Here is a 21,484-nt window from a genome sequence, read left to right on the forward strand (position 1 = left end):
GTGGCCGTTTCCTAGGCTTTAATGTTCCATGGCTTATTTTTTCACATTTATTTTACATTATTTTTTAACATGCACATATTAGTTTTCTTCTAAAAAGACAAACCCTTGAAGGAAGAGCCCTGGATTCGTAGTCTATCTGTTGTGCTTTGGACTATCTGATTTGGGCAAAGCTGAGTGTCCTCAGCTACAACATGGAACGGAATACCTACACACAAACTGCCGTCAAAGGTGTCATGACCGACAGGGCTCTTTGAGCTCAGACACTGTGCCAGAGCCGCTGTTGACTCTAACAGTGACTGTATTTGAGGGAATAGTGAGTTTTGAGGGTAACCCTGAAACCAGTGCTCAGGAGAATGAAGTCCTAAGTGTTTTAGATAAGAAATGCACACCAGGCATGGTGGCGCACGCCTTTAATCCCAGGGCTGGGGAGGCAGAGGCAGGTGGATCTCTGCGAGTTGGAGCTGGCCTGGTCTACATACTGAGACCCTATCCAATAAATAAATAAATAAACAAAAACCATGAAAAAAAGAAATGTTCAGAACTTGGAAGCTTACTAATACTGCAAAGAGTCACGAGCCATAGTCACAGCATCCAACCCAACTCTGTGTCTTTAAAAGTGAACCTCCTTTTTGAAAACGAAATATTGCATATTGAGCCACTATAACTTTTCACACCATAAATAGTGAGTGGTACTTACAGAGCTGTGGTAGACATTCCTTTATTGAATTCACACTTGAGAAAACAGGTGGTTGTAAATATTGGGATTTTGCCATTTTGTCTTTTCCGTTTCTAATCATAGATTTCCTTACTGTTCTCTGAGAAACTCCGTCACTGTGGAGGGCACTCCACTGTCCCCATGACTGGACGCCATCCTGTAGCGTGACTGTAGGAACGGCCTGTGAGGGCATGGGACCATGGCAGGAAGTAGACTTGCTGTCCCTGTTTATGTGACCGAAATTCAGGTAGCAAGCGGAAAGCAAAGGCTGGGTGTACAGACCCCACCCCTCACCAGCTACTCCAGGTAGCTGCTGTCATAAGACAGGTAACAATCTGGTTTGCTTTTCACTCATAGCCCAGGAGTCCTCTGGTTTATAAGTAAAAGGGGTAATTTAATTGTACATGCTCACAGGATTTTTTAAAACCATTCAGTGCAAACTCCATAGTGGAAAATCATATAATTAGATTAAGTTCTGATGCTAATGAGAGCTTCAAAAAAATCTAGCCTTTAATCCCATAGTTAATACTCACGCAAACACATTATTCTGTAAAGTTCAATTTATTCTTCGAAATTTTTTCTTATTGGAGCTCTGAGTGGCCCCTGGAACCTGGAGCTTCCCCACAGAGGAAGTGAGGGTGTGTCTGTCTGTGTGAGCATGTGTGTATGGGACTGAAACCACAGGCTGAGATTTGCATTTAGCTTCAGAGTGGCCGAGTCCTGTGTTTCCCTAAGCTTTGGTTCCTTACCTGCCATGAGAAGTTTGCCATGCCACACAGAAGGGGCTTTGTCTGCTGCTCAGAACTTAGCCTTCAAAATGGGAGCTTTCTCATCGCACAATTGTGCATAAGGGATATTAGGAAAAGAACAGAACCATACCTAAGACCTTACTGTTCCCCAATTACACACGTGCTCAGACTTCTGGTGACTGTGGAGTAAATGAGAGGACAGACGTAGAAATAGTTGTGTGGTCCAAAGACAGAGGCCACTCAATGTAGACATCTGGATCCTTAGTCATCCCTGGAATGACAGCCCTGAGTTAGATGTATTTCTGATTTTCCATTTTCACAAACACTTCTCTCCTTCCCTCCGTCTCCCTCCCTCCCTGTCTCACTCTCTCTCTGTCTCCCTCCCTCCTTTCATTTCTCCATCCATCCCTCCCTCCGTCCGTCCATCCATCCATCCATCCATCCATCCATCCCTTCATCCCTCCATCCGTCCCTCCCTCCTGTATGCTAAGAGTCAACTTGAACCAGCTCTCTGAAAGCCTTATATCTTAAGGCTTGTTAATAAGGAGGCCAAGAATGTTCTGCGAGTTCCGCAAATCTGGCTGCTGTTTCTTTAACTCTGCAACTTAGACAGAAGACTTCTGTCCCTTTATGAGGCGGTGACAGTAGATATTTTGTCTAGCTGCAAGGGAAAGGCATTGCCAGGGACCTGGCAGACAATAGCCTTAAAAGTAAAAAGGTCTCTTTCTGGAGCAGGGAAACTCAGGGGCCATTGTTAGTCCACAGTGGATTTCTATTGCCGCATTCCTGCTCCGCAGAGGTTTGTTAGCTTTTAACGACTGACAGAACTCTCTTACAAATACCATACTGGCCATGCCCTGTTTACACGCTACTCAGGCAATTTTTTTTTTTTTTGAGCTCTGAATAAAGAAACAGTGGTGTTTGTTTGACCTACTCTGATAAGGTTTAAGAACTGATTTCCCCAGTGCTCACTGGGAATGTAGACACACTGAAGTTTAGTGCAGAAGGGTTTTCAACTTTCTTTAAACATCATGATGCGAGTGGAAACACGGACTACAGCCCCAGTCTGCACTCTGGCTGACCACCGCGTTGCTATTGTCATTTCCAAAAGGTGAGATGGAAAAACAGGGCTGTATATTTTAGGGAAATGTACAAGGAAGTTCATTCCTTCATTATGAAAATTAGAAATGGGTATTTCGTGACAAAGAGAAATATATATTTTAGCCACGTAGTACGCATGGTACATATACCTATACATGGAAAGGGTTTAAAACAATAACTTATATTTTGCCATTTAAATTCCACCTATCATTTTCAATATCTTAGAAATCTTCTGTACTTAACTTCTGCCTCACTGAAACCCCCAGGACAGGCAGTCTCTCTGATAAGTTAGCAAGTCATCCCTTTCTTTTCCTCTTGGGGGGCAATAATCATTGGAACAAACAGAAATGCATGATGGTGCAGACAGCAACATGTGTCTAAGACGCAGGATGATGGGTGTAGCGCTATCACTTAGATGAGACACGGGGCACACTGACCTTCGGGGAGTGTGAGTGCTTGTTTTGTTTTCTAACTGAATCCAAGGCTGACTGTAGATCTGAAATGTTTTGTCACTGTAGGCATTGCCACTGCATCCCCGGCCAGACGTTGACAGGAAGGAACGTAGAGCCCCATTGTGTGGACCTGAGTCTAATGTGGCAGCTTTTATTACAGTTGTGTTTACTTATAGCGAAGGCTCAGGACAAAAGGGGAGGGCCGAGCCAGGGACCTACAAACACAAACCACGCTCTGTAACTCGTGACCTTGCTCTCGAAATTGTGTCTGTCCTGTCCCAACCCGGGGTATTTGCAAAAAGCGTGATACAAATCTGAACTAAGCAAATAATGCGTTTCCATTAGAGACACCACTCGCTTCACCTGATTTGGCCATCTTTGAACAGCGCCTTTTATGTCAACCTTTTTGTTTGTTTGTTTGCTTTTTATTTATTTTTTCCAGTGTTCACTGTGTACGCACTAATCTTGCCACGGCGCGGTGGTTGCCACCACACAATGTTACACATATTATAAAGTGCACGGAATTGTAAACACACAGAGGGACGTAATTACATGCAGCAGGTTTAAGGGCTAATTCTTTGCCTCTTTTTTTTTTTTACTCCGCATTTTATCAACATAATTATTTTGTGACTACAGACTAAAACTCTGAAATTGACAAGCATCCATTATAGCAAGAATTTGTCCATCAAATTTAAAACAATGAGCTGTGGGTTCACACAAGCCCATTATCATAAAGAATTAGCAGGGCTTTGTTCTGCAAGGGGAAAAAGCTAATGATTTCGAAACAGCAGGTGACCAAACTCTCTCTCTCTCTCTCTCTCTCTCTCTCTCTCTCTCTCTCTCTCTCTTTCTCTCTCTCTCTTAACTCCCTCTGATCAGTTTGTTGATGAAGTCATTATGAACTGGGACCAGGATCGCAATGGCCTTATTCTTAGCAGACAGGTTTTCCTGAGCCCGCTGCAAGGAGTGCTGCCTGTTTGCTTATAGCTGTCTTTTATTTTTTCTTTACTTAGATACCCCCAGTATTGAAAAGCTGCTCTCGAAGGACTGGAAAGACAAGCTCCTGGCAATGGGATCAGGGAACTTCGGAGAAATAAAAGGTAGGAAGTATGAGCTGCTTTGATCTGGAATGCTCAGAAATGAAGCTGCTGTTTGTAAGGCTTAGCGTTTCTGGAATATTTCTGTCCCTGGCCCTCTGCTTCCTGCATGCTCCTGGTGGGCCTTTCTACTAGCTGCAAGTAGACCCAGCCTCTCTGGGTGTTCTCCGTGCACCGTGTAGGATCAAGAATGGGGTTTCGGTTTTCTTGTCTTAACAGCACAAACCCACTCTCTCTGTGGCTTTACTATCCTTCTCCTCCTCTTCTTTGACTTACATGACTTATTTCAAAGGTAAGAATACATCATCAGCATGGTGAGGTTAGAAATTACGGTTTATATTCTGTGTCTGAAGTATGCATACTTATAGTGGACAGCTGGAGCCCATCACAATGAGCAAGGCAGACGAAGTACAAGCGTGTTTCCAGTCAGTGTCTACCAAATGTGACACTTTGAGCTTATTGGAGTCAGCAATTACAACTAATATAAGCTCTCTGTGGACTTCAGAAAACATTGAATATTCACATCTTAACAAACTTCCAGTAACAAGGGAGCAGATTTAATTTTCTCATGTAGAAAGGGAAGCAGATGACCTTTCAGTTAGTTGTAGAGCAGCACTTCTCAGAGTATGGGGCAGCCTACTGCACCCTGTTGCTGCCAGTGTGGTACTTGTAGTCCTAAATTCTAAAGCAATATTAACTTTGAGAATGTCAAGACGCTTGGTCATCAACAGCATCACATCTGCTTATGAACTGTGGTGCTTATCTTTAACAGGTGCTAAAAAAAGTTCAAACATCTACCAAGTAATATCAGTATATACATATAAGCACATGTCTAGTACAAGTGACTTTCTGATGTATGAATCGAAGTGACAGTCTCTTCTGTAAGGCTCTGTTCCTTCCACCATCCTTCCAAGTATCCTGGAGTAAAGCAAAACATTTGTCTTCATACACACACACACACACATAGATAGATAGATATAGATATAGATATAGATATACACTGATATTAACTTTAGATGTCTGAAATTTACATTTAGCACCTGTCGAAAATAAACTTCACAGTTCATAAGCAAGCTCTTTTTCATATCTGACTCTTTGGAAAGTTCCAGAAAAATCATTTGACTGATGATTTACTTGTTCGTCAGTCATTAGAAGCTGCATCTGTTCTGGCTTCAGAGGCTGAGAATGGGTAGCGAGATGAGGGAGAATTCAACAAGTTTGATGACCAGCATCTATCTGGAAGGAACTTGAAATGAACAATTAGCATTCCTCAGAGCTTTCCAGAACTTAAGGGGAACACAAAGGGACGTGTAACCCTCCAGGATATCAAGCCCTTCACCTTTTTGATGGATTTTTAAGCATGACCCCTGAGGTGAGGGACATATAGTCCCTGCCTCTGTCTTCCACTACTGACCTCAGACACCCAGAGTGGAGGAAGAGGAGTGCCTGCTTCGAGCCTTGCAATCCAGTTCCTCCTTCTCTTCCCTCACAAGTCAGACTTGAAAGCCCTGACAGCAGTGATGCTAAGCTTAGATAGAGGCTCCTTGCTGTCCTTTGAGCCTAGCCTGGGGCTGCTTTAGGATGCTCCAGTACAATCACAAAAGAAGTTTCTGTCTTTAATTTCAAGTTTTTAAAGCTTTGCATTCAGAGACCTCAAGTTCAGTTATTGTCCTCTGGTTCTGTTATAAAAGAAGAAGAAGAAGAAGAAAGCTGTTTCCAGAAGCATTTTTGAAAGCAACTGTGTGTTTTTTTTTTTTTCTGCCCGGGGGGAGATGGTTATTAGGTGTTCGGCTCAGGTTTCCCAGTGAAGTGGGGAAAACAGCCTTGAGTTGACCGTGTGTGACAGTCACAATTGCAGGTCATTGTTCATAGGTGCAGAGGCTACAATAGAAGATTGCCTTTGGGGGTAAATGAATTTGGGGGGTCAGTGCCCAGGAATGTGGTTTCTTGCCACCTCAGAAGAAATCAGAGAACAATGGCTGCCTTGTTTCTGCAACCGTTTTAACCTAGGCAGAGGAAGGTGTGAGACTCACACATTTGTCTGCTGTTTCTGGCTGGGAGACCAAAGGGTTGGGCTTTGCATGTTCTTTCAAAATAGGAAAACATGAATGTGCTGAATAAATGGGTTTGGCCATGATCATCTTAAATAATAGGTTAGGATAGAACTTTCACGCATGTCAGGGTGGTGTTACCAGCTCCACAGCAGTTATTGCATCTTAGATGGGGAGAAGGGCCTCTCTGCTTATCTCGGCCAGTTTTATTTAAATTTTGTTGACTCTCAGAAAAAAGGAATCTGAGAGAGGAAGAGGAGGAGAGAAAGAGAGAGAGAGAGATGGAAGAAGAGATATGAAGAGATAAGAGAAGGTGCTGAGGGACTGGAGCAGGAAGGGGATAGGAATTGTTGACTGAGGTTTCTGTCCTGCTCGGTTCCTGCAGCCATTAAGTGTTGGTAGAGAGGCTGCTTGTTGGTTCCCAGCTGCCTGGCTAGCTTAGACCAAAATATTCCTACAGAAACTGTATTAATTAAATCACTGCTTGGCCCATTAGCTCTAGTTTCTTATTGGCTAACTCGTACATCTTAATTTAACCCATTTCTATTAATCTGCGTATCTCCAGGTGTCTGTGACTTACGAGCTAAAGTTGGGACATGTCTGACTCTGGTGGTAGCTCCAGGGCTTCCCTAACTCCACCTTGTTCCTTTCATGCTATGGGCCAAGCCAGGTTTCTTTATTCATTAACCAATAAAATCAACACATAGAAGGACCTCCCACACCAGTTAAATCCCAAAGTAATCACAAAGAGGCCTACATTAATCATAAGCTGATTGGCCCAGTAGCTCAGACTTCTTATTAATTAATTCTTATAACTTACATCAGCCCATAATTCTTGTCTGTGTTAGCCACATGGCTTGGTACCTTACTTGTTGAGGCAGCCACATCTTGCTTCCTCTGCATCTGGGTCACAACTGCAGACTACGCTTCCCTCTTCCCAGCATTCTTGTTACCCCACCTCTACTTCCTACCTGGTCACCCTGCCAATACTTCCTGCCTGTCTACTGGCCAATCAGCATTTTATTAAAAATAATACAAGTGACAGGATAAAAGACCATTTTCCCACAGCACTTCCCCCCCCCCCATTTTTTAAACAAGAACTATAAATCTAATATCCTTTGTTTAGCTTTTCTCTTGACCATTATCCATAACATAGGCCTCTTTGTGATTACTTTGGGATTTAATTTACTTGGAACCAACATTCTGAACAAAGGAAAATATCCATAGTCCATTTTTTTTTTTTGGAATGTGGGCACAGTTTTCCAGGATATTTCCTGCTAATTTGGGATGCTGATAACCCTATCTCAAGTAAAACAAAGCATGAGGTGGGTTGAATACATAGTACTAGAAGGACAGAAAGGAAGGCTGAGACCATATGTAGCTAATATTGCAGTGAATTTATGGGGCCATGACCTCCTGCAGCAATGGAATACCCATGTCAACATTCCTGCAGTCCCCAAAACTCATGTTTCTGGGAAGGATATTATAAGATATTATAAATGAAGGTCATCAGCCATTCAGGCTGTACAAGAACACAAAACAACTAGCAAACCTTCAGAGTTACTAATAGCCTTGCCTTTAAAATAGTTAACCAAGAAACCCATATGGGTTAAACAATGGCCTTTAACAGAAGACAAATTGCAGGCTTTAGAGCAATTAGATGCTCACCATATTGAAGAACCAACCAGCCCTTGAAATTCACCCTGTATTTGTTGTTAAAAAGAAATCTGGAAAATGCAGAATGGTGATAGATCTAAGAGCTGTCAACAAGGTTATCCAGCCTATGGGCCCTCTATAGTCTGGAATTCCTTTGCCTTCTCTATTAAGAAAAGGATGGCCTCTTATAGTTATTGATTTAAAGGATTGTTTCTTCACTATATCTTTACAAGAAAAGGATTGAGAAAAATTTGCTTTCACAGTGCCTACTTATAATAATTCTCAGCCTACTAGGAGATACCAATGGACCATCCTCCCACAGGGAATGTTCAATAGACCCACCCTATGCCAATACTTTGTAAATCAGCCATTGGAAATAATACGTAATCAATTTCCTAATTCTATAATTTACCATTACATGGATGACATTTTGTTATCTGACTCAAATGCAGATAATTTAGAAAGAATGTTTGACGAGGTAAAAAAGTTTTGCCTAAATGGGGATTACAAATTGCTCCTGAAAAAATACAAAGAGGAGATTCTGTCAATTACTTAGTGTACAAAATAGGTTTACAGAAAATTAGAACACAAAAGGCACAAATTAGGAGAGACTGATTGTAGACTCTTAAAGACTTTCAAAGATTGTTAGGAGATAGGGAATGCTTGTAGATTTAGTACTGTAGCTAAGTCTGTGATGTTTTCTTCAGTACTTTAGCTTTACAGTGCTGACCCATGAAATACTTTGCAGGTATTTAAACAAATTAGTAGAGTCACAACTTGGAGAAGTTTGTGAAAAGTGCTTCTCACTATAAGTATTCAAAAAGAGTAAGTGGGAAGCTTTTCCCATAGGAAGAATAAATATGACACATTGGTTGTCCATAAGTAATTGTATTTAGATTCTATCTCACTTTTTTTTTCTCAAGAAACTGTTAGTAAAGGTTGCTGGCCTTTGAGAGAATAAAGTTACTCATTTCTCGCTTTTACATTTATTTTACTATGTGTGCAAGTGCTTGCAGACATGTACGCATGCATCTGCACCCATGCTTGTGTGTAGGCCATGGATTCATAGATGTCAACTCTCTCCTTCTCTCATGTAGGCTCTTGGGCCCAGACTTGGCAGCAAGTGCATTTACCCACAGAGACTTTGCACTGACCCCTCATGTTCCTTTTTTAAAACACCAGAACATTTTGCCTGGTATCATACCAGGTTATACACTGGCACTTCAGAGATGTGACACATTCATGTTTTTAAGATATAGTAGAATTAACCCTATCATGCACACACGGAAGGCACCCAGGATCTAGTTTCGAGGTAACCGTTGGACTGCAAAGCTCCGTCAATAGCAGCCAGTCAGCTCATGCTATACTCCAAGGAGCTGCCTGAGGAAATGGTTTCTTCCCTTCTTCTCAGACATATTATGTCACTGGGCATCTCTCAGAGACTTTTTATGTCATCTGCAGCAGAAGCTCTGAGTAGCAGTGGTGGCTAGGGTGACAGATGCCTTTTGTAGGCCAGAAGTGATTGGGGATGGGGAAGTGACGAGAGTATCCCAGCTGGCTACCAGTGGTACCCACAGTGTTTCAGCTAGTGAGGAATTTCATGACACCAAAGACCAGTGAACGGGCATTTCACCTGAGGACAGTTTCTGGGGACCCATGGTGACTCTGACTAGTCTAAACAGGTCATTCATTTTCAGCCAAGCAGCTGCCGGCACTGCATCAACTGCACCCACTGTATCACCTGCAGACTCCGTATCAGCTACATACACTGTAACAACTGCACACACTGCATCAACTGTAGACACTGCATCATGGTGCAGGAGAATTGTCTGTATTCTGTCAATCATGTTATAAATAAACGCTGATTGGCCAGGCAGGAAATATAGGCGTGAAATCCAGATAGGAAGTAGAAATGAGGTAATGAAAACAGGAGAATTCTGGAAAGGAGGAAGTTGCTCCCACCCACTCCTGCCCAGACCACCAAAGCAGCAGGATGTGATCTGCCCCACTGAAAAAAGGTACTGAGCCACATGGCTAACATAGATCAGAAAAATGGGTTAATCAAGATGTGAGAGTTAGCCAGTAAGAGGTTAGAGCTAATGGGGCAATCAGCTTTATAACTTATAGAGACCTATGTGTGATTTTCTTTGGGGCTAAACAGTTGTGGGGTTACCGGGCAGGACAGAAACTCCAACAAACAAACAGGACCCTCCATGTTACAGCATCAGCTGCACATATCGCATCAGCTGCACATATCGCATCAGCTGCACACACTGCATCAACTGCACACACGGCATCAGCTGCACACACTGCATCAACTGCACACACGGCATCAGCTGCACACACTGCATCAACTGCACACACTGCATCAATTGTAGACACTGTATTAGCCTCACATACTGCATGAACTGCAGACGCTGCATCAGCTGCATATACTGCACAGTACTTGTGAGGGGCATGTATAGACTCTAGCACCCATGCCTGTGTGCAAGCATCTCACTTATTTCCTTCAGTGCTGTAATGAAAATGGGACATTGGAGGTTCACTGGGCAGGCTCCTGGAGGAGTGCAGGACAAGGCCACTGCAGGGCATGTTTGACTAGATCTTTCCTACACAGGACTCAGAAGTTCTAATTTTTTAGTTAAGGCCAGGAAGTGCCATATGTATAATGTAGAGGGGAGTGCCAGCTGAGCTTGACAATATAAAAATATGACTATTTCAAACCCATAATTTTGTTCATTCTAGACAGTGGGGCATGCAGAAAACACTGAACATCTCTGGATTCATGTCAACAATCCTTTGGGCAATACAGTTGACTTTGAGCTCAGGAATTAAGCACAGGAGTAGAGTCAATACCTGGATTAAGATAATCTCTCAGGTGATGTACATTTTTGAAATAGACAAGCACATTGAGTATGTGCCTTCAGAGAGATAATTATTCTGTTTAAATAGCATTAAATAACTTGAAAATGAGCAGGATGAAAACAGAAGTCAGTCACAAGATTTTCCCCCCACAAGGACAAGATCTAAGTCCTGGTGAGATAGCTTGGTAGCTGGTGAAGGACTTGCATTGAGTCCCAAATCTACAGTAAAAAGCTAAGCTGGGTGGGCCTGGTATCCGGGTTGTAACCCCAGCACTTGGAGGCAGACAGGTAGATCCCTGGCACCTGGGGCCAGCTAAGCAAGACTTCTTGACTGGTCCCAGCTATTAAAGGACACTGTCTCAAAGACAGAGTTGAACTGTGTCTGAGAAATGACCCAACTCATTCAGAATTTTGAAAATTTAAAACTTATATACAACAATGTCAAGATTTTTATCTGCTCATGTTTGTGTCACCTGGAAAGGTGTCTTAAACCCATCTTTAAGGCCCTGTAGTTGTTTAAGGGTCAAAAGCATTGCCCTATGAGAGTGGCATTTGTACGCTGGCCTGAAGCTTGTAAGTCTGTGCAGTTTCAGGGAGCCTGAGAATGTTTCCTCCCTTCTGTGAGAGCTGTCACACCCTGAAGATGTTTACTGAAGAGTCAGCCAGAAGTAAGGTATATCACACAGAGCTGTTTACTTCTAAATAAAGTAAATGTTTATGTTTTTAATCCTCTCCACTCAATTTCTAGCCTCTGCAGTTGCTTCTAAGTGATGCTTTCACATTTTGCTAAAATGTATCTCAAAATGTCATGAGACTGAAAAAAGTCTGATGGCACAGAGGGTATTGCAGGGAAAGCTGCTCTGCAATGTGCATAAAAAGATAACACGCCTGTGCTTTTGGTTGCCCAGTGGTCAGCCTACCATTGGGTTTATTTTTTTTTTTTTTTTTTTTTTTTTGGTTTTTCGAGACAGGGTTTCTCTGTGGTTTTGGAGCCTGTCCTGGAACTAGCTCTGTAGACCAGGCTGGTCTCGAACTCACAGAGATCCACCTGCCTCTGCCTCCCAAGTGCTGGGATTAAAGGCGTGCGCCACCACCGCCCGGCTACCATTGGGTTTATAAGCAAAGTGAGGGATGGAAAGAGGGTGCTTCTACCAGATCTCAGAGGTCCCTGGGTGTAGGGTTTTACACACACTTTACTGAGTGCATGAAATGGGTCAGGAAGAGAACTCCACTGGCAGATCTCAGGGCTCCTGCATGTGGGTTTTTACATGTGTTGTACTGAATGCAAGACAGTCTTTCTTGTGCTTGCTTCAGGTGTGATAGAAAATACTGAGGTCATATTTTATCTGAGTTTATATTAGACATTGTTATCCCGCCGCTTAATACAGTTTATAAGCTTGAGAGGAATTGAGTTGTAAAATTAAAATAATGATAACATCATTTGTATTCTTGCAGATACAGGTTCTTCCAAAGTTTGTAAAAATATGATCTGGACTGTTGGATACTCAGTCCCCAGACTCTTCTGGCTTCATGCTAGTCCTAATAAGGGGGCAATGATAAAGCCACAACAGCGAGCAGTCATGTGACCCCAATTCTTCCACGTACCCTGAGAAAATCAGGCTTTGTCTTGTGGTTTCCATTTCCTCATCTGCTCATTTAAGGGAAGTCACTGCTAAGTATTTATTGCTTATCACCCCATAAACAACTTCCTCACAAAATTATTGGAATAGGCATCTTGTCCCAGTTCACAGATTGTTAAAAAATAATAATAGCCAGAGACCAATTATCCTAAACCACATACTGGAGTTGCGGTATATATAGCCTGCGCCTTCTTCATGATGCTCCGTGGTCTATCTTTCATGGCATTAGAATAGACTGTACATGAAGAGCAACACGAAATTCCAGCCAGAGTAGTTAGTGCCTAGCGCTCCCTGTAACACATCCTGGCATCTCTAGTCTGTTCACATGTGGACCTTCCTACCAGGCCCAATCTTTGAGTGAGATTCTGAGATCAGAGTGGTTAATATCATGGCTGCTCTTCTAGAGGAGCAAGGTGTGTCTCACATCACCTAGAACCTCCAGTTCCAAGGAGCCCTGTGCACTCTTCTGGCCTCTGTCAACACGAGACACGCAAGCGGTACCCAGACATACATGGAGGCCAACCATCCATTCAATACGAAAAAAATAAAATAACACATAAGTTAATTAAAATTTTCATAGCATATATAACAGGTATTGAGTGCAATCCAAACACAGCAAATATAATGGGATATTTTGTAAAACTGATTTTTTCCATTTTAAGGACATTAAGTAGTTGGGTGCAAGCACCTTAAAAGAAGTTATTTGCATTACATTAAATGAAAACCCAAAGGTAAACACGTGTAATCTTTATTGAGGGCTGGGGGATGGCTCAGCAGTTAAGCACGCTTGGTCTTGCAGAATTACAGGCAGTTGCGAGCTGCGCTGTGTGGGTGCTGTGAACTGAAATCTGCTCCTTTGCAAGAGGAGCAGGTCCTCCTAACTGCTGAGTTATCTCTCTGACCCCCTTTTATTCTTTATCTTTTAATTTCAACCACTTCAATAGCTTGTTTGGATACAATAAGGATCACTTGAAGTACCATCCTTGAAGGTGGAATTGTGCAGCCTTTTGACTTTCCTTGGGCTGATTTTGTTCATTCAGCTCACAGATATCAGGTATCCACAAAGCATGAGGCCTCATTTTGTAGATGCTAATAGCACAGAATAAATTGATGTCCTGCTATTACAGAACTTCTAATGTGGGGTAACACAGTACACAGAAAGTCAGTAAGAATACAACATAGAGTGCACGAAATTGGTTGACAAGAAGCAAGGTGTGGTGACCTCTTTAATGTTAGTGTTTAAGAGAGGTCACTAGCGGAGCTGCCCTTCAAGGTCCATCTTGAGTGCCTGAGTGTTTATTTGTTTATCTCTCCCATATGGAGTTAAGCTATGAGCGACCATTCTTTCCTGGGTAACCCTGTACATATTACTGATATTTAGAACTGGATGAGTCTCACAGGAGCTGTGCTATAGCTAATACTCAATGAAAGGAAGAAGCCAGTCCTGGGAAGCAGTGGTCTCCCTGGGTACCATTATCATGGTCAAACTGATGCTACAAATATGATGGTCGATACCATGGGATGCTGCTGCCTAGGGATACTGTAGTCATCTTAGTTTATCCAAGTACAGTCTGTGAAATTCCCACACGCCACCATCTACCTCAAGACTGGTTTCTTAGAACAAAGCCCTGATGTTCAGCTCTGCATAACTACAACCCTCAGAGGACTATGGGAAACTATGAGTTTTCTAGAGACCTTGGTAAGGTATAAATCATGAGGGGGACCCTCCTGCAACTAGTGGAGGTAAGGTAATTGTTGTTGTTCTGAGTTGTGTGACATGCTTTGATGTCCTCTTCCAAGCTTAGGACACTGAGCATTTGCTCGGACTGTGGGTTTTCCTGGGGAAAGCAATGGACTCTGGGATGCAGGAGAGAGAACTACTACACAGATGATGGGAGAGAGGCGGGTCAGGGGTCAGCAAGTGGTGGTAGAGAGGAAGACCCATGAGAAGATGCGTGCTATTTCCAGGGTCAATAGGACATCCCAAGTGTTTGACAAGAAGAATGACATGGACAAAGGGTGAAGAGGAACACCTCACATCAGGATAGGCTGGGGCTGGGTCCCTCACTGAGGCAGGGGCATTGGAGTTGGGGCCCAGTCCTCAGGATCTCTTCTGTTATACTAAGAAGTCTTCTGACCCACATCACATTGGTGGAACCTACATGAGCACGCAGGACTGTCCCTCACCTGATTGTTAAGCAAATGGAAATAATAACACAGGGTGTTTTTGACTTCCAGTGAACATTCATTTCAGGTATGCTGAAACATGCTGATAGCTAGTACATCAGAATCAATGGCCGCCTGAAAAGTTGGGGACTAAGTTCCACGGCTCTGATTCAGAGGAGACTGAGCTTAGAGTGCAGTGTGGCTCTGAGTGTGTCACATTGTTTGCTGCTAGAAGCCCTGACTTTAGAGGAGTAGACATTAGCTGCTGAGTGTTTTCCCTCCAGTGAGGGCAGCACCCGGAGCTCCCCAGGACCTGAGTAATATTCTTTGTTATTGTTCATGGTTTTTTGGTTTTTTTTGAGTCTAGACTGTTGTTTGAATCTTTGCTAGTCTCTTCATGTTCACAGAGAACTCTGTAAGCCCTTTTTATGCACTGGGCAGCCGTTGTGAAGAACAAAGGAATTTGAAAGTGGAGCCTAAAAGTTTCACAGAAACAGACCATAGCAAAAATTTTACCCTCTTGGCTACAGTCTCCCAAACCCAACCTGAAATCCTATGCAGTCGCTATGAAATGAAAGCCTCTAGTCTGTCCCAGCAACAATGCGGTCACTTGACAGGAGATCAATCACAAGCGAAGGGGTTCTTCATACCACTCACTGGACAAGGTTCAAGGGTTTGTTGTCTGCCAGGCCTTTACCATTGCTTTTGCTTACAGTGGGGGAGGAACTGGGTTCAAGACATAATGGTGTCTCGGGCACTCAGTGGTGACCTGGACACACAGGGAGTAGTTGTAGGTTTGTTCATTGGGGAGCTGGAGAAATAGTGAGGGACTGGGGTGGAGCTCTTTGGAGAAGCATGACTGAGCATGCCCAAGGCCCCAGATGCCATCTTTAGCGCTGGAGAGAAGAAAAGCAAAGCGGACTAGGCTCAAGGTTCACAAAATCAGAATCAGATGTAAAAGTCACACATTTGATTTTAGATGTGAAATATGTTTTATCTGCATAGTTTAGTGGCAGTCCATGAAGTTTTGCCACTCTTTCCCATCTCATCAGCAAAGCCATTCTTCTCCATACGCTAGAGTTTGAGCTGGCGGACTTGTGCTTCCCTGGCTCCTAAATGATATGGCTGCATATTTAGGTGAGATATATTTTCTGAAAATATAAGTAACTATAGAAATTTACCAAATATGTAAATATGAAGAAAAGTCTAAAATAATGTACAATCTCCTCACCTAGGATGGTTCCTGAAGACATGGAGGAGCAGTAGCATTCAGTCTTTTCCCCTTTAGTGTGCACTTACACAGGCATGGAGGGGAGTGTTGATACAAACACCTCACTTCCGTCCAAGTCTTAAACTTCTATCAAGAAATCCCATCCCATCATTCTTTAGAACAACTTTCTTAGGACTGCAGAACACTCCATAGTATACATGTCTGGCTGCTATGTAGCATTCTGACTTGCCATTTGGATAATTTATGGCTTTTAAATATAAGCAGTTATTTATTCGTATCTATGTTTCTTATCACGTCTTGGCACGTATTTCTGTCCGTGAGGTCTCGTAGAAATGATGAGTATTCTCAGACACGATGTTGACTGCTGGTCGAAGGGCACATGCTTTGGAGTTTGTTCAGATTTGGGGCTTTACTATCAAGACAGCATCTTGATGTCAGATGACTATTTCCAAGGAGGAAAGCTTCCTGGAGAGATTTGTATATTTTATGCTAACATAGGAGAGTCACCTAGCTCATTTTCCTTAGTAAGATGTCCACATTTGTGATAGAATACAGTTTTCTGAGATATATTAACTTAATTGGCGTGCTCTATTAATAAACTGTCCTAACTGTTGAAATAGAGAACTATTATAAATACGGACTGAGAAGATGGCTTAGTTGTTAAAGTACCTACCCCACTAGTTTGAGGGCCTGAATTTGGATGCCCAGCACCCAACATAACTAGCCAGGTGTAACAACATATACCTCTCATCCCATTACTGGGGCAAGGGAGATAGGAGGGTCCCTGGGCTTTCTGGCCAGTCCAGATGAATTGCTAAGGTATAAGTTCAGTTATTAATCTGACTTGATTAGAATCAAAAGGCATTCAAGTTTAGCCTCTGGCTTCCACTTGTGCATGCATGTATGTGCACATATACACACACATACACATGTGTAGATTACCTATGTGTCATACACACACACATACACCTGCTCATACACACATAGAAATGATAAATACACAGTAATGAAATATCACAAATGATTCCTACATTACATCCACACTGAATCACTTTCTGTATGCTCCTGAAAATGCATTAGAAACTGTATTTATTTTTTGCCTCCTTTTCAAGAAGGGACTTGAAGATAACCCACTGACCGTAGCCATTCTTCCTTTGAAAATGTTCTTCTCCCTCATAAACTTGCAGGGAGAGACTCACTTGGCCGGCAAGAGCTGCTGGGACACAGTCGATCTCTCTCCTTACGGATGCAGGTGGCAAATGTGTCATTAAAACAGTGGCTAGTGTCTCCTGTGTGGAGCGAACAGTGTGTCCAACGAGCGTGTCCTGCCATACTGTTAGCTAGCACTTTGCCCTGGGGGTCTTGTTTCTCACATGAGTTCTAGAAGAACAATTCAGCTAGCTGCATGTCTGTCTTGCTGTGTAGCGTCCATTACTGAACTATCACGTATGGAACCTGACTTAGATGTGCAGGCATTTTAAATATCTGGACCATGCCCTTCCTTTAAATGACTGCCATGGCTTGTCTGTTTCTAGATCCATGTATAAGTTTGGGGTGAACTTAAGGTGATATTCATCTGCCAACCACATTTTACCACAGTGGGAGACTGTTGTGTTCTCAGACTTGAATCTTTGCTTGTCACCTGTGTCCTGGTTTATACAATAGCTCGAGATGATCTCAGACTTGGTTGGCTATGCCCTAGAACTCCCTCCTTGTTTGTGATCCTGGGAATAATCCCAGGCCTCCTTCACTATCACATGTGCTCTATTGCCAGGCTACACCCCAAAAGCCAAGGTGTTCCCTCTATATTAGTATAGGATTTCTCGTGCTGAATCTTCCTGGTCAGTTTATAAATAACAGAGGAAGTGGAGGGATGGTTCGGTGATTGAGCGTGCCACTGCTCTTCAGAGGACCAGAGTTCACATCCTCTCAACTACATATGTGGCGGCGTAAATGAATGTAGAAAGATTATAAAAATATATACAGCTTTAATAAGGAAATAGACTTACAGGACCACAGGTTCCCGCGGAGAACAGGAAAAGCAGAGCAAAAGGGCTGCTGGGGTCACACCCGGCAGATTTATCAGTAAACATTAGCCCAAGGCGAACACGCCCCCAATGGTTGGGGCTATATTCCTACATCTCCCCCTTTTGTCTAAATAAGATAGAACTAATACAACTATATACAATAATAACAAATAATAAATATAACAAACAATATTGAGAACAAAAGTTTTGTTAAACATTTTATCTCAAGGAGTCTACATAACATAGAGAATAACTACAATTATATAATCTTTAACTCCGTCAAAGATCTGAGAAGGGAATAAATATTACTTAACAAACGAGAGATATCCAAAATGTGCAACAATTGACAGAGACAACTGACTACTTGGGTAATCATCCAAAGTCTCGTTTGCAATGTTGAGTCAACCAACTTTGGCTAAGGCCTAATATAACAGACATACCATTTTTAGAACTATCCTACCCTGTCTTGGTAAGATAAGACAATCCTGTTTTATCCATTTAGGAATATTTTGTGTCTTTGTCAGAAGTTGAGGTATGGGCTTTTCTTAACCCAAAGGCCAGTTCTGCCAAGAAGACAAGCTCCCAGTGGAGTGTCTTTGGTGCTCAACGTTCTCTTGGGAGTAGTGTGGCGTTTTCAGGAGTAATCGTGTCTCGTTGGCATAGAAATTTTAGGTTAGATTAAAGGTCATTTTTTACAGCTCTTTGAAGAGGCTGAAGATCATACTATCTATATTAAATATAATCTCTATGTAACTAAAAGACCTGATTAACTTAAAATTAAATATGACAAAAATATAATTCTTAATACCTATCTAACTTGAAAACTAAAAGAATAAACAACTGTGCAATATATGAAGACAATGATCTTTAACTGTAAACAATGTCATAGTATCAGAGGTAGAAATGTACATTGTAATATGGTATATGTATCAATACAAAAGCTGAGTCAGTGGGTCGCCATGATTCTCCCACTCCAGACAAATGCAGGTTAAGATCTTCCCTGGTAAACCAGCTTGTGATGTTACACAAAATATTAAAAATGGGTTAGATCAATATGTAAGAGCTTGCCAATAAGAGGCTAAAACTAATGGGCCAGGCAGTATTTAAAAAAATACAGTTTCGGTGTAATTATTTGGGACATAAGCTAGTCGTGCGGGCAGCCGGGTGGCGGAACACAGCCCCGCCGCTCCTATTACAATATACATCAGTGGCCCTCATCCTCCTGGAACACCATAGGACCAGAACTCTCTTCTGACTTGTGGGGAACCTTCACACATGTGCCTGTATATTCACATAGACTCATGAATAATAAAGCAAATCTTTCTGGTAAATGAAAGGTAGATCCTATCTGTGACAATGTCTTGATCTCATCATAATTCAGCTATTAATTTCCCCTGGTTTTGCCTTGCCTCTTTAGTCAGAACAAAAAATAAAGATCAAGAACTCTGGCTCGGGCATCTTTTATAGCCTGCAGGCCCATCAGAGAACCCAAGAATCAAAGATGTTCACTAGCAATTCGTAATTTCCTCATAAAAGATAGAAAAACTATAGATTATTTATGATTAAAGTGTCAGAATGTCTGCTTATTCTGCCATCCATTCAGCGTATGTGTGCATGTATGTGTGCACATTTATGTGAGCTGGCCTGTGTACACAGGTGTGCATATGGTTAAGGAGACCAGAGGTTGATACCTGATGCCCTTCATTTACCCTCCACTTCAACTGTACAACCCGGAGCTTGGTGATTGACTGGAGTGTTGTTAAAAAGAACCCCAGCATCCTCCTGCCTCCATCCCCACAGTACATTTTTATTCTTGTGTTGACATTTTGGCTACAAGCTGAGGATGAAATTCAGGTCCTCCGGCTTACAGGGTAAGCGTTTTAAGAACCGAACCCTCTCCTCAGCCTGGTTCTGGTATTTTTGGTAAACAAATAGCAGTTGCTTTTCATTGCTGAAGAAAAAGCTGAAAGAAGGCGGGCATGTCCCTTCCCTGTCTCCACCAAACATGCAGTCAATCTAGTTCTCTCTGCGGCAGAATGCTTTCCCAGAAACGTGGCTGCCTTCTCAATTCCACCATGTGTCTTCCTGTCGTGTTCGTCTCAGGGACTCCCGAGAGCCTTGCTGAGAAGGAACGGCAGCTCATGGGGATGATCAACCAGCTGACCAGTCTGCGAGAGCAACTCCTGGCTGCCCACGATGAGCAGAAGAAGCTGGCTGCCTCGCAGATAGAGAAACAGCGTCAGCAGATGGAGCTGGCCAAGCAGCAGCAGGAGCAGGTGAGAGAGACTGGGGGCAAGGGCATCCTCAGCCAGCTGCCGCCTGTTCCTGGTAATATTGTTCTCAGTAGAGGACGATGCATAGCACTCCTCCCCTCCCCAGTCCCTAGAAAGAAAAGGAAAGGACAGAAAGCAAACACACCCTCCCGTCCTTGCTTAATGTAACCATGTAACTACTTGTGGTGGAACCACAATAGTGTGGTGGACTAACCATCCTACCTCTCAAAACCTGAACTGAAATGTCTGAAATTCCCCCAAATCCCAAACGTACCTTTAGTACCAGCAGGATGCCACGCGTGGAAAATCTGACAGCGAGGCTCATAGGCCGAGTCCCGACCAAAGCCTCGGAGCGCAAAACATACTGCAGAGAATTACCTTTACGACATGGGCACAAGATGTTTATGACGTGAAAATGAATGTCATTTTAGATTTAGTTCACCTCTCCGACAGACGTTCAAAAACTCTGCAACGCCAATCTAAACAAAGCTAAACACAAGGACATCCGGGTGCTTCTAGCCCCTAAGCATTCCACTAAAATATTTCTCAGCCTTCAGTTGGAGTTTTACTGAGGGGGTGAGGGCAATCCCAGGAAAGAACCGTGTCAAATGTCTTCCTCTTCAGTTGACACAACCATTGTGATTGTGAACATAGCATAACTGTGATCACTCTCAATAGTTTCTGTGAACAATCCCTCATGGGTCCCTGAGGAGCTAGCAGGCCCTACCTACCTCTTACTGCTGAATTGTTGACTATTGGTAGATTCTGGGGTCATTGTCCCCATTTGTATAATAGGTGTTGAGCCTACCTAGCTCTAATGAACAGCTCTAAGCCCATAGTCACACAAACGCTCCTGGTTAGACTCTGGATCACAGAACAAAATGAATGGGCATGGATATGGGGGAGAGATTGGTAGGGAAGAGAAAGGTACACAAGGGTGGTAGGGGAATGGGAGGTCGTGGGACATGAGCGTGGTCCATGTGGCACACTGTAGCTGTAGCCGTGTAAAAGCCACAAAACAATTCATTAGTGTGTTGTTGTAGAATGATGGAAAGAACAAACAAACCACAGAGAGTTCAGAACACATTCCCTACGGGGACAGTTTGAGAAGAATGATTAATGGTGGTATCAGCTAAGTTCGCTTTGAAGACTGGCTAGGATTCAGGCAGGGAAGTGGGGTTCTGATGGGGAGGCAGGAAGTTACCTGATATTGCTCATACAAGTTTTGTATTTATAGATAGGGGTGACTCTAAACCAGGTGGTGCAGACAGCGTGAACATGGAGAGCTGAATGGAGTCATGTGAGCAGGGTTTGCTAAGTGAGCAGGAAGATGGGAGCTAATAAATGTTGACCTGGGGTAGAGTTGAGAGTGGAATGCAGGTTTGAACTAAGTGAAGAAATACCTTGGTAGCATGGTTTGAAGAGTGTGGGGTGTTCTCCACTCACTTGCCTTTTTTTTTTC

At 42.9% G+C, this 21,484-nt stretch overlaps 1 protein-coding gene across 6 annotated transcripts in view; it reads left to right on the forward strand.

Moving 5' to 3' along the window:
- Sox5 (SRY-box transcription factor 5) overlaps window positions 1-21,484 on the forward strand; it is a 394,103-nt gene that overhangs the window by 171,854 nt on the left and 200,765 nt on the right. For all 6 annotated transcript variants that reach the window (XM_057770810.1, XM_057770842.1, XM_057770818.1 and 3 more), the window contains exons 4-5: window positions 4,031-4,117; window positions 19,853-20,025. In XM_057770810.1, the coding sequence (XP_057626793.1) occupies window positions 4,031-4,117; window positions 19,853-20,025 (260 nt within the window). The remainder of the gene's footprint in view (window positions 1-4,030; window positions 4,118-19,852; window positions 20,026-21,484) is intronic.

The sequence above is a fragment of the Chionomys nivalis genome, chromosome 1 (assembly GCF_950005125.1).
Source record: "Chionomys nivalis chromosome 1, mChiNiv1.1, whole genome shotgun sequence".
In the NCBI taxonomy this organism is placed as follows: Eukaryota; Metazoa; Chordata; class Mammalia; order Rodentia; family Cricetidae; genus Chionomys; species Chionomys nivalis.